The sequence below is a fragment of the Magnolia sinica genome, chromosome 13 (genome assembly GCF_029962835.1).
Source record: "Magnolia sinica isolate HGM2019 chromosome 13, MsV1, whole genome shotgun sequence".
NCBI classification, from domain to species: domain Eukaryota; kingdom Viridiplantae; phylum Streptophyta; class Magnoliopsida; order Magnoliales; family Magnoliaceae; genus Magnolia; species Magnolia sinica.
The window spans coordinates 34,875,134-34,887,260 of NC_080585.1; the positions used below are offsets into that span (position 1 = coordinate 34,875,134).

Here is a 12,127-nt window from a genome sequence, read left to right on the forward strand (position 1 = left end):
GCCCCATGGGTTGAGACCCATTGTGATCTATTAGGGCCCGTGGGTTGAGGCCCATTGTGCTGTATTTAGAGCCCATGGGTTAGGGCCCATTGTGATGTATTAGGGCCCATGGGTTGAGGCCCATTGTGATGTATAAGGGCCCGTGGGTTGAGGCTCATTATGCTGTATTTGAAGCCCATAGATTAAGGCCCATTGTGATGTATTAAGGCCCATGGGTTGAGGCCCATTTGATGTATTTAAGGCCCATGGGTCGAGGCATAATGGGATGTATACAAGGTCTATTGCATTGTGTGATTCCACTATGGTTTATGTAATGATATTTATAGCGGGCCATGCCTTGAGAGCATTGTTGGTTTGACGTCCACATTGTAAGAATAATGTTGGTTAAATGTCCGCATTATAACTCTCCCTAGGGCCCATTGATAGACCCATACTTGTTGTGTGTAGGCCATCAAGGCCCATATTCATTGTGAGGATAGTTCATCACTTTATAAAATGCTTAGTATAACTCCATGATTCATGCCCATACACATCATATGTATGCCTGATATGAGAAATGTTTGATCATAGCATACGCCATTGGGCAAACTATTTACAGGACTCCTTATGAGACGGAGTGCCCACATATCGCGCTGTACACACAGGATTACTACATGACTGGATAGTGTGACTCATGCATCTCGCATACATGTGACTTGATCATTGTACGCCCTAATAACATCAGGGCCGTGACCTCTACATGCATATCGTGGATGGCTAAATGGGACACCAGAAATATTTGGTTCTAGCATTGTGGGCACTTAGAATGTCCTTGGGTGAAAGTCCTAGAATCCTCCGAGGCCAAGAGATATTCCAACGTCTGCACCGAGTGGAATATGAGCGCTGGTGCCTATACCATGAGGCCGTGTCTCCCACTGTGTCGTGGTTAGTTGGAAGGGGGTGTGGCTTTATCCGCCCGAGTGAGGGGGCTGTAAACTAGGCTAAGTATGACTAGCTCGTAAATGGCTCCGCTATCGACGAGCCGAGTAAGTATTGGCAGACTGCTGGCTAGGTGGATAGTGAGGTCTCTTCCACTCACTGGGCTGTGCAGCTAGGAAGGAGGCGATCGGTGTGGAGTGTAATAGACCCCGATGATTTCCCCAGAGAGCAACTGTACTGATATGTAGACTTATTGAGAAGGAATTACATATCCATTCATTCATTCATTCATCATCCACTCGGGCTGCTGGTGGGTAACTATTTCTTACGTGTACTTTCGTATGACCAGGATTTCGGTTGGGCGTGCGACTAACCTGAGATCAGAGCTTACCACACTGAGTCGAACTATCTAAATTTAGGTATGGGACTGGTTTAGATAGAAGTCCCTTGTGGTGGACCCGGTAGCCTGCGATACTACATACTATCATCTCGACTTCACATTCCAGCATGGTCATTTCATTCGCACCGCATATTATATTGCATCTGCAGTACTTAGCATTTTGGGTTACTATATTTTTTACACTCATATGGCCTAGATGAGGTTGATGGTATTCATGGCTTTTCAAGATTTGCATATTTCATTGCATTCTCAGCATTTGTTATTGTCTTATTATGTTTTGCATCGCATAGCCTTTATACGGCTGATAGCACTCATGGACTTACCAGTATATTTTCGCTTACTCTGATATCGTATGATTCATGATCTTGTCAGTATTTTCGCTTATTCCTATAATGTATGATTTATGGGCTTTATGGTATACTTGGCACTTATCTTGTGCACACACTTTAACCACCCTCTAAGCTTTTGTAAGCTTATGCACGATAAATGCGTGCAGGTGGCGTTAGGTTGCAGCAACGTTGAGTTTGGAGCGTGCAGCTGTCCTTTGGAGTTATGATTTCGATATATGCATTTCCCTTTCAGCATTATATTCAAATGATTATATTAGTGGATATGTGATGATTATGTTGCCTTTATGATTTGGGTATACATGTGGTTATGCTTCTTATGAGACAAATGAACGTTGAAAAATCCTCCTTGTAGGATCCCAGAATTGAAACCTGACGTATGTACGCCGGGGGCCGAGAATGGGGTACTACGGAGGCTGTCAGTACCGAGTTCGGTGATCGGGATTCCTATGAATCCGATTTCTGAGTTTGGGGTGTGACACTATAAAACCGTAACAGTTGATGTAGGTATAGAGCGAGCTGATGTTGTTCACTAGGCTGCTAGAGCAGATCGGATAGCTGAGGAGCTAAACGGGGTCCCTACGGCCCATGTTGAGCTCCACCATTAGATGATAGGTTTCTAGTTTTTTTTACTAATGAACTTTGTATTTGGGATTGTATAAGTCCTATATGGGCGCTACATTTGAAATTTTGTAATGATCAGAATGTTTTTATTTATTGCATAGTTTACTCTAGCTTCATTGCTGTTAACTCTGATTAATAATAAGCAGTTCAAATTTACACTAAATTTTATAGGCTAACACTCGGGTTTTTGGAGAAAGAGTCATATACTCGGGTTCCAAAAATCAGGGCGTTATAAGAGATCCCTGTGCGAAAAAGGAGCAAATTGCTAGAAGAATGTCATGCCCTATAGTACTCCAGCACCCTTGGAAAAAGGCCCCAATGAAACCGTTCATCCCTGAAGCTCCATCTGGGGGTAGCCCCTTAATTGCCACAAGGGTTTCATCAAGTGAAGGTTCCTCCATAAGCGTTGCATTATCCTCATCAGTCATGGAAGGTGGGATAACTTCTAGAAGGTCCGATGGAGGGGAAGAGGGATATTCTTTCATTAGTGAGGAGAAGAATTCAATAGTTGCTTGCTTGATTGTGTCATGGTCAGCAGCCACTGAACCATCATCTAGCCTAATCTCCTTGATGAGTGATCTCCTGGCTCGGTCGGTAGTCAAATTGTAGAAATACTTGGTATTTCTATCCCCCTCTTGTAGTCAGTAGTTTCTCGCCTTCTGCTTCTAGAAAATTTCCTCGCACAACTCATATTTTGCCAGTTGGATTTTTGCCCTGTTGAGCTGTAGGATTACGTCATTGCTGTCTAGACACTACGCTGCCCTTTCCACTCGGAGCACGTCGTCTTCCGCCCTCTTAATATTGGTGAATATGTTCCCAAAGACTTCCTTGTCCCACTTCTTCATCTCTTCTTGTCCTCTTCTCTTATCTCTACCTTGCAACATAGCTCCATCAATGCTTCTCGTGCACATTTCATCTTCCTTTTATGCCATCACCAAGCCTAGAGAAGTCGCACAAAACTTGAACTTCTCTACAGGAACTACCTTGGTGAGCATGTCCGTCGGATTCATGCTTGTGTGAATCTTCTCCATAGTCATGCCTCCTTCTTCAAGCACCTGTCGGATAAAGTGGTGATGAACATCAATGTGTTTCATATGTCAGTGATAAACAAAGTTTTTAACCAAATTGATAGCGCTCTCACACCACAATTAACTGGCACGACCTCCTGTTGAAGCCCCAACCAATTTATCATGCCTCTTAACCAAACACCTTCCTTAAACACTTCCGTCACTGCCATATACTCTACTTCCGTTATAGAAATAGTCACCACAGACTGAAGCTTCGACATCTAACTTATTGCTCCACCCGTTAGTACAAATGAGTAACCTAAAGTTGACTTTCTGCAATCCATACTGCCTACGTAGTTTGAATCCACATACCCAACTAACTTTACTCTTGTCTTCTCAAAAGTTAAGACGTAGTCTTTTGAACCTCGAATGTATCAAAGTAACCATTTCACTACTTCCCAATATTGCTTATCGAGGTTTGACATATATCTGCTCATAACACCGACTATATTGAGGGTCAAATATTGCATATTATCCCCCATTTATATCTTGGTTTTATGAATATGATAATGCTTAATGTTCTATTTTACTCATGTTTGTGTTGCAAGGTGAATTTAAGAGCTTGGATTGAAACGGGTGCTAAAAGCATGGATTTGAAGATCAAGAATCACCGAGGCAAGGGATGGATCTTAGGAGAGCAAGATTGAAAAATTCACATGCCAAAGATCCAAGAAAACTAAGTGAAGAATGAAGAGAATTAAAGATTTGAAGTGAAGAAAAGGAATTCTGAAATCATCTTGAAAAAGCATATTCTGAAACTCTGGTCCATTTTGTGAAATTGCGCAGAGTGAAGTCTATTTTGAAAAACTGCTTAGAGTGAAGTCTATTTTAGCAAATTGTGTAAATTTAAAGTGGTTTCTAAAGTTTTCCAATTAGGTGCGAAAGTTGGAGTTCCACAACTATAAATAAGAATCCCCAGGATGTTCTTAGGCATCTTCTAAGGTTTAGAGAGTGGAGTAAAAGGGTGAAGAAGCCGTCGCCAAGAGTTTTTCTTCTTCTTCCTTAGTTGTTTTCATGCTTTCTTCTAAGGTTTTAGATCCAATCATGTCTATGGTTTGCTAAACCTCTTAACTAGGGCTAAGAGGTGAAGCTTGTAACATGATGAGATGTTTCTATTGCTTTGATTTATGTTTATTTTGAACTTCATGGATTCTAATTTAATATTTAAGGAATACTTTCAGTTTTTGATGGTTTATTGTGACTCAAATTACAGTAGATCTGCAATAGCTTTCAGTATCTTTTTTTTTCTGATTTGAGATTGTGAAATTAGTAAGTCTTATTGTTCACCAACGTCCCTTAGGCATGGTAGGGTGATGGAATCCTTCCTAATCTTCACAATTCTCCTGCTTTGAGATTATGAGATTGGAAAATCCTGTTGTTTACCATTGTATCCTGAGCATGGTTTGGTGATGGAATCCCTACCAATTATCATAATTCTCCTTTATTGAGACTTAGGTCAATGGAAGTTCAGATTTAGTTTTATTGATATATATATATATATATATATATATATATATAATATATATATATATTCCAATTAGATATGATAGGACTCCAATTCTAATTATGTTACTTGAATCAAGCAAGAGGGCTTCCTGATCACTACAAGTGGATCCTTAACACCCTAGTTCCCACCTTTAAATTCTTAGTTTTAATTGTTCTGCTCACAATTACTCTCTCAAATACTTTAGAATTAGTTTTACATCTTCTTCTAGTTCTACTTCTAGTTAATTTCAGAAACGTACAAGTTTCAATCCCTGTGGATTCGACTTTGGTCTTACCAAGATTATTACTACATCGCGACCCTACACTTGGGGTTATGAACAAACTGCCTGTGAAATATCCAATCTCGTATAGAACCTGAAATATATTAAACTGTCAACCGTATTCGAATAAGGCACATGTGACATATCCCGCTTTTCCTCATCTATTTCGGGATATTGTTCTAAGGAAAGCTTGAAGTGAACCGCGCGAGGAACATTCCCTGGCTTTGCCTAGTCCATCCTATACTTGATCACTACCTTTTCAAGGTATTCTATCTGTGATAACCAAAGCCTACTCATCTTCTCGTCTTTATGAATATCTATACCGAGAACCTTCTTTGTAACCCCAGATCTTTCATCTCGATTGTCCCAGATAATTGAGTCTTCAATACGTCGATTTCAGATATATCATGATTGGCGATCTACATATCATCAACATATAATACTGGATGATGAATATTCCATCACTCAATATCTTGTAATAGATACAGTGATCGATTCACTCTTAGAAAATTTTTGACTCACCATGAAATAATCAAATTTTTTATACCACCGCTTAGGCGACAGTTTCAGGCCGTACAACGACCTCATTTATCTGCAAACTTTGTTCTCTGCCCTTTTAACTTCATAACCCTCTAGTTGCTTCATATAGATCTTCTCTTCCAACTCTCTGTGTAAGAATGTAGTCTTAACATCCATCTGTTTTAACTCAAGATCGTATTGGGCAACTAGCGCCAACATGAATCTGACAGATACCTGCTTAACCACCGGCATGAATATCTCTGTGAAGTCGATTCATTTTCTTCGAGCATAACCCTTCTCTACCAACCTTCCTTTGTATCTATCATGTTTCCTTTTGAATAATCACTTGCATCCAATCACTTTTCAGCCCACTGAAATCTCCACTAGCTCCCATGTGTGGTTCTTGTACAAAGAGTCCATTTTATCGTCCATAGCCGCCTACCAATTTTTCGCATTAGGCTCATCAAGAGCTTCCTGAATAGTAGACAGGTCCCCCTCATCTGTAATGAGGGCATATGCGATATTAGAGTCATCCTTGTATCTTACCGGTAACCTGCAATCACGTGGTGGGTTTCTTCTCACAGGTGGCTGCTCCACCTCCACCTGTATTTTTGTCAACGCATCTGTCTCATCCTTCATGCCCTACTCACTCATATGGCCCAGACGAGCATGCCATACATGCGCAGAAGTGGAATCTGCTACATCCACTTTAGCTTTATCTATTGAAATGCTCTCGATCAACCTGTAAAGTTTTCGAGCTTCTGCGTTTTCATGATTACAAGTGCCCCCTTAGATACTTTAAGGGCACCATTAAATCTAGTGAACTTGCATCCTATTACCTCAAATGAACCGAGAAAAATCAGACTTTTCTTCATGTTGGGAAGTGCCTCACCTCAGTCAGAGTATGCTCTGTCCCATCAAACATCTTGATGCACACTGTACCAATAGCCACAACGTTATAGGCAATGTCATTACCCATGAACACCTGTCAACCATCGCACTCTCTGTAGCTGGCGAATCTACTCCGATGAGGAGTCATGGGATAAGATGCCCCTATTCTAGAATCCACTCGTCCCTATGATCATCGTATGAGTGTCTGATCACAAACATAAACAAGACATCACCTTCATATGCACTCGTACTTTCATCAAACGTAGCAACGTTGGCCTCCTTGGAAGAAGCCTCAGAGTCTTCTCTCTTCAACTTAGGATTTGCACAATTTTTCTTCATGTGTCATGTCATCCCAGTTACATCAGATGCTCTATTCTTTTAGAAAAGCGGGTGTAAGTCAGATTGGGTGCAGTAAAATAAAGAAGGGTGTGGGTTGATCTTCCCTTGATCCATCCCCTCCACTGTAGTTCGGCCTATCTATTAGAGTCTCCATTTCGGTTATGGAATAAGGGTTGGTGATGTTGGTTTGGCAGGATTGGCTAGTTTTTAGGCCTGTTGTTGTTGCTCTATAGGTGATGGCATGTGGATGTTATGATTAGGCAACAGGCGGTGTTCGATTGATTGGATTGTTGTTGGTGTTGAGGCCAGGGTGTTTATGTTTGTATGGTGAAGATTAGGTTGCTTCCTGATGTGAGGTTGGATGGTGATCGGATTGTTGCTATTGGCATTGAGGCCAGGGTGTTTTTATTTGAACGGTGAGGTCTAGGTTGCTACCTGTGGTGAGGTTGGATGATGTTCGAGTTGCTGGTGATATTGTCTTCCCTTGTGCCTTACCCGGGATTGGGCTGGGGTGTCTGTGTTTGAGCTCCCTCTATTAAGGTGGTTCTGCTGCAAGGATCTTTTGTGGCTGCGGTTGTTTCTGCTAGAGAATTGTGACTCGCACTTTTGCTGAGGTTGCTGAGGATGTAGTTGTGGCTGCTGCTACCCTACTTCTATGATGTCAAGATCTTTTGAAGTCATAGAGGATGAAGGACTAGTTGTTGGTTGCTTTATTGTTTAGTGGGTGCTTCCCTGATGTCCTTATGGTAATGTTGGTTCAGTTCTGCAGATAAAATTTCAATGGGCCTCCATCCAGCTCAAGATCTTCTGCTTCGGGTAGTCAGGGAGGCTGGAGATTACTTCATCAATTGAGATTTCTGCTATGCCTTTTGGTTGATGGCCCAAGCCATAAAAAAAAAATAAAAAATCAGGGGCTTAATCCCTCTAAATAATGCAGGTTTGGGGGCGGATAGATAGGCTAAAATAGTATGAGTAATAAGATAGGTGAGGTCATCGTCCTTTTTTGTGATGTCCACCCGAATATTGTATGCTTTTTCTTTATGAATAAATTTTTCACTTCTTTAAAATTTATTTATTATTATTTTTTTTAAAAGAGCGTAGATTGATGTATTAGTTTGAATTTAAAAATATGGCATCGAGGGGAAAAATGATATATTAAATAATTATTTTTATGCCTGCAAATTTTCAATTATGATTGGGTTATCAATGTTAAAGGTTTAGATTGTTGTACAACTGTGGCATGTGTATGGTGGAGAAGTCAGCTACCATTTTTTAAGTGGACGTGGATTGCATCCTACCCCCGCCCCATCTCCAGCTAGGAACGGGCAGGAGCTTTGAGTTGCCACTATGATTTATGGGTCTTATCTACACTGTCCATCCATTTTTTCCTAACATTTTAGGGTATAAGCCTAAAAATGAGGTAGATCCAAGGTTCAAGTGGACTACATAATGTGGATTAAACTCTTACCGCCAAAAACTTCTTGGGGGCCACAAAAGTTTTAGATGGAGTTGATATTTGTGTTTTCTCTTCATCCATGTCTTTTTAACTTTATGAATAGGTGGATGGCAAATAAACATTACGGTGGGCCCTATAAAAGTTTCAATTGTGAGAATCATTATCACCATTGCTTCCTCTGGTGTGGTGCACTTGAGCCTGTTATCTGCCTCATTTATGGGGTTTTATCTAAAATGATACGAAAAAGTGGATAAATGGTGTGGATAAGACCCATACATCACGGTGGCCATTCAAAGCTCCTGCCTGTTCCTAGCCGGAGATCAACGGGGGTAGGATGCAATCTGTGGCCTTTTAAAATGGTGTAAAATTCATAGTGTAGTACTATAAGAGGGCGAGAGAGGCTTGCGTGGTCATCATTTTCTAGTCTAGAATAGAGCTGGGCATTGAGTTGAGTCGGATCGAGTTAGGGCTGACTCGACTCGATTCGATTTTGAAATATGCCTAACTAAAACTCGATCCGACTCGATACCGAGTCTAGCATGCCTGACTCGATCCGAGTTCGGTTTGGCCTGGATTGATCCGGATCAAGTCTGATACGGTCAGAAGAACCGAGTCAGGTCGAGTTGGCACCGAGTCGGATTGAGAGATGAGGGAGGGAGGGAGGGAGGGAGTGGAGGAGGAGGAGGAGGAGGAGGAGGGTGATGGTGGTGGGTTGTCAGGCTTGGAAGAGGAGGAGGAGGGAGGGAGAGAGAGAGAGTTTGGGATCGGGTCGGGGTAGGGTACGGCGGATAGGGTTAGAGAGTCGGGTCGAGTCGGGTTTCGAAATGAGTCAAGTCTAACCGGATCGAGTTTCGAGTCGAGTCGGGTCGAGTTACTGGGTAACTTAAACTCGACTTGGTTTGAGTTCGGATTGGGCGAAGCCTACTCGGTTCGAACCGACTCACCTATTTGGTTTGGGTCGAGTCGGATTTGAACGAGTGGGACGAGTCGAGTTAGCAAGATCGAGTCGTCACGTGCCCACCTCTAGTCAAGAAAGGACGGAGGGAGGGAGATGCATGCATAGTCATCTTCTTGTTCTTCTTTTTCTTTTTAAATAAAAAAAAAAAAAAAAATAGCTGTTACGTACCAAAATAGCTGTTACAAGTATGAGGCGTCCCCAGAAACGCAAAATAAAGAAATAGTAGAGAGAGAGAGAGAGAGAGAGAGAGAGAGAGAGAGAGAGAGAGCATGCATGCATGGTTATCATCTTCTAGTCTAGACAATAGCAAGCCTTCTTGAAGCTAACCAAGCTATGCTCGAACAAGGGCACAATGGCATCTATGCTCCCATCTCCTATAAAGGAAGGGAGGAGAAACAACATTCCCTCCACAGGGAAGTAAGAAGGCATGAAAACGAAAGGACTTCCCCCTCCAAAATCAAGGTCATAGAATGGAAACCTCAGCCAGCTATCAACCTCCATGTTGGGACTCAGAACTGACTCGCTCATGTTGGCTGTGGGCACAAGATCTCTTATGTCCTCCTCTTTCGAGCTTGCAAAGTCTATGAACGACTTGAAATAGCTGTCATCAACATTTGTGATCGAATCATGTATGAGCTTGGCTGCATGTTGCAATGGCTCTTGCAAGAGCTCTTTCACCCTAGCTTGCGGGAACGCCCACAGCACCAGATTCCCAAAGTACTCATTGGGAACACGGGGTCTTAATCTTGATCGGCCATTCTCTGAAATCCTCACGTGGGTCGTTTCAAAACCATTGAGCCCGCGGGCCTTTGTTATAGTTCTCCACAGATGAGCAACCAGGCTCTCAAACGTGGTGTATGGCTTGTCAGTCCCACGAGCTGAAGAAGCTTTCACCTTGAGCTTGGACAGGAACTCCAGCGTGAAGTGAGCCTTGTGCACGATAATGTTGTCGTCATTGCCGCTTGCTAACAAAGGCTCGAAGAGGGGAAGCCGAAGCTCATCTTCTTCAAGTCTATTAGTAGTGAATTCAACCCCACTGTGCTCGAATTCGAACCTGGGTGGATCTCGAGGGGCAAAGATAGCACGATCATGCAGTGGAAGTGGTTCCATCTCTAGTCCTCGCGTCGCCCGGCCCCAAGCGATCAAGAAGTTGCTAGTCGAGTGTCCATCGGCAACCATGTGGTGGGACGTGAACCCCAACACCATGGAGCCGCAAGTGAACCTTGTGAGCTGAACTTGCATCAATTCCTCCACTCCCTTTAGATTTGGATGAAGGTTCAACAATGAGGAAGATGGCTTAAACGGCATGGCCTCAGCAAGAGTGCAATCAACTGTTGCCTCAACCAACCTTACGCCTTCATCGCTAAGGAAAATGACACGGTGGCCTTCCTCATCTCTACCCAACCTGCATTGGAAACAAATCAGTGACAGATCGTAGAAGAAGAAAATGAAGACAGTGATTTTCCTACTACTGTTTCTTTTATATTGCAGGTGGTCTTATGGAAGATGCAATGCCTGCACATAGTATTTTTTAGGTCTGCAAACTACTAATACAAAAAATTTCCAGACCATGGGCTGATCATGAATTCCTTGCTCTTGCTCCTGTGGTAGACTCTTACGAGTTTCAACACCTGGTCATCGGTTCGAGTTAACCATAGGTGGTGAAATCCCACTACGGCGTGAGTGTGTGGCGGTGTGTGTGCGTGTGTTAAAAATAAATAAATCATTATTTTCCAAACGAAATAAAAAATTTCAGAAAACATTCAAACAACCTGCCCGCCCATTCTCTGTACTCTGCCAGCACCGTCCGAAGCCCTTGTTCCACCGTTGCATTTGAAGGTGTTGGAGGCTTGAACACGTAGATAACAGCGATATGGGTGTCAAATGTTACAATATCAAAGACACTGAGAGAAATGCGCAGACTAGTCGGCGGAGGATTTCCTTCGTAACATGGCTTTACAATCTTCGTGCTTTGCCTACACACCTTCATGGCTATGATTTATTGTTCTAAGAAGAGATTGGACAGTGGCCAGCGGTTTGCAATGATCAGAACATAAGCATGGCTTCTTAAATACTGAATGTCGAGCAGCCAATGAAGGAGAAATGAGATTTGTGTTGGACGCTGTTAAAAGAAACATTAGTTCAATGCACGTAGACAATAGGGTTTCGAAGGTCTTTCTCCACTAACTAATACAGCTCTTATTCGGAAAAAAAGTGTCAAAACATGTACACAATAGTTTATCTATTTATAATGGAAAAACTAGGGCTACTCATGTATACAATAGTTTATTTATTTATAATGGTAAAACCAGGGTTACTCTTTTACGAAGCTGTGTGGTCGTTATCATCATCATCATCATATTAATATTAATATTATTATTATTATTATTATTATTATTATTATTATTGTGTTAACAAGGGTGCACTGTTTATTATTCTAAGCAGAGTTTAATGGTTGCTACACGTGCATGTAACCTACGTTCTTTTCCACACGCACTCACACCCACACACGCTCACGTTACAGTATAATTTCACCACAGTGGTATTCAAACTCATGTTCTCTCATTAAAACTCGCCTGAGTCTACTACCCAGGCACGAGTAAAGGACCACCCGTGACTTTGATTAACTGACATTTTCTTTTTGAATTGGGACCTTGATTAGTTTTCATTGCATCTATCCATCGAATGTCCAACAATAAACTGGTTAGGAAATCGAATCCATGTATGACCCATGTAGATTCGGGCCTACGATTTGGACGGTTTACCTTGAGTTGTATGCTGCCACTTGTCTGAGTTTTTTGGGCATGCATATCAACCATCATCCATCCCAGAGTATTAAAGT

At 42.1% G+C, this 12,127-nt stretch overlaps 1 protein-coding gene across 1 annotated transcript; it reads right to left on the reverse strand.

Annotated features, from left to right (window-relative positions):
* Positions 1-9,545: 9,545 nt before the first annotated feature.
* LOC131223547 (agmatine coumaroyltransferase-2-like) lies at positions 9,546-11,328 on the reverse strand. Its single transcript, XM_058218989.1, has 2 exons — positions 11,058-11,328; positions 9,546-10,690 (listed from the first exon to the last, which is right to left on the reverse strand). The coding sequence occupies exons 1-2, from the start codon at positions 11,273-11,275 to the stop codon at positions 9,577-9,579; spliced, it is 1,332 nt and encodes a 443-aa protein (XP_058074972.1). The 5' UTR covers positions 11,276-11,328; the 3' UTR covers positions 9,546-9,576.
* Positions 11,329-12,127: the final 799 nt, after the last annotated feature.

What these genes read in the sequence shown, in the direction of transcription:
- LOC131223547 (XM_058218989.1), bottom strand. Translation starts at nt 11,275, where the DNA reads ATGAAGGTGTGTAGGCAAAGCACGAAGATTGTAAAGCCATGTTACGAA. An exon ending in TACAGAGAATGGGCGGGCAG is followed by an intron (nt 10,691 to 11,057) that starts GTTGTTTGAATG and finishes TTTCCAATGCAG; the next exon opens with GTTGGGTAGAGATGAGGAAG.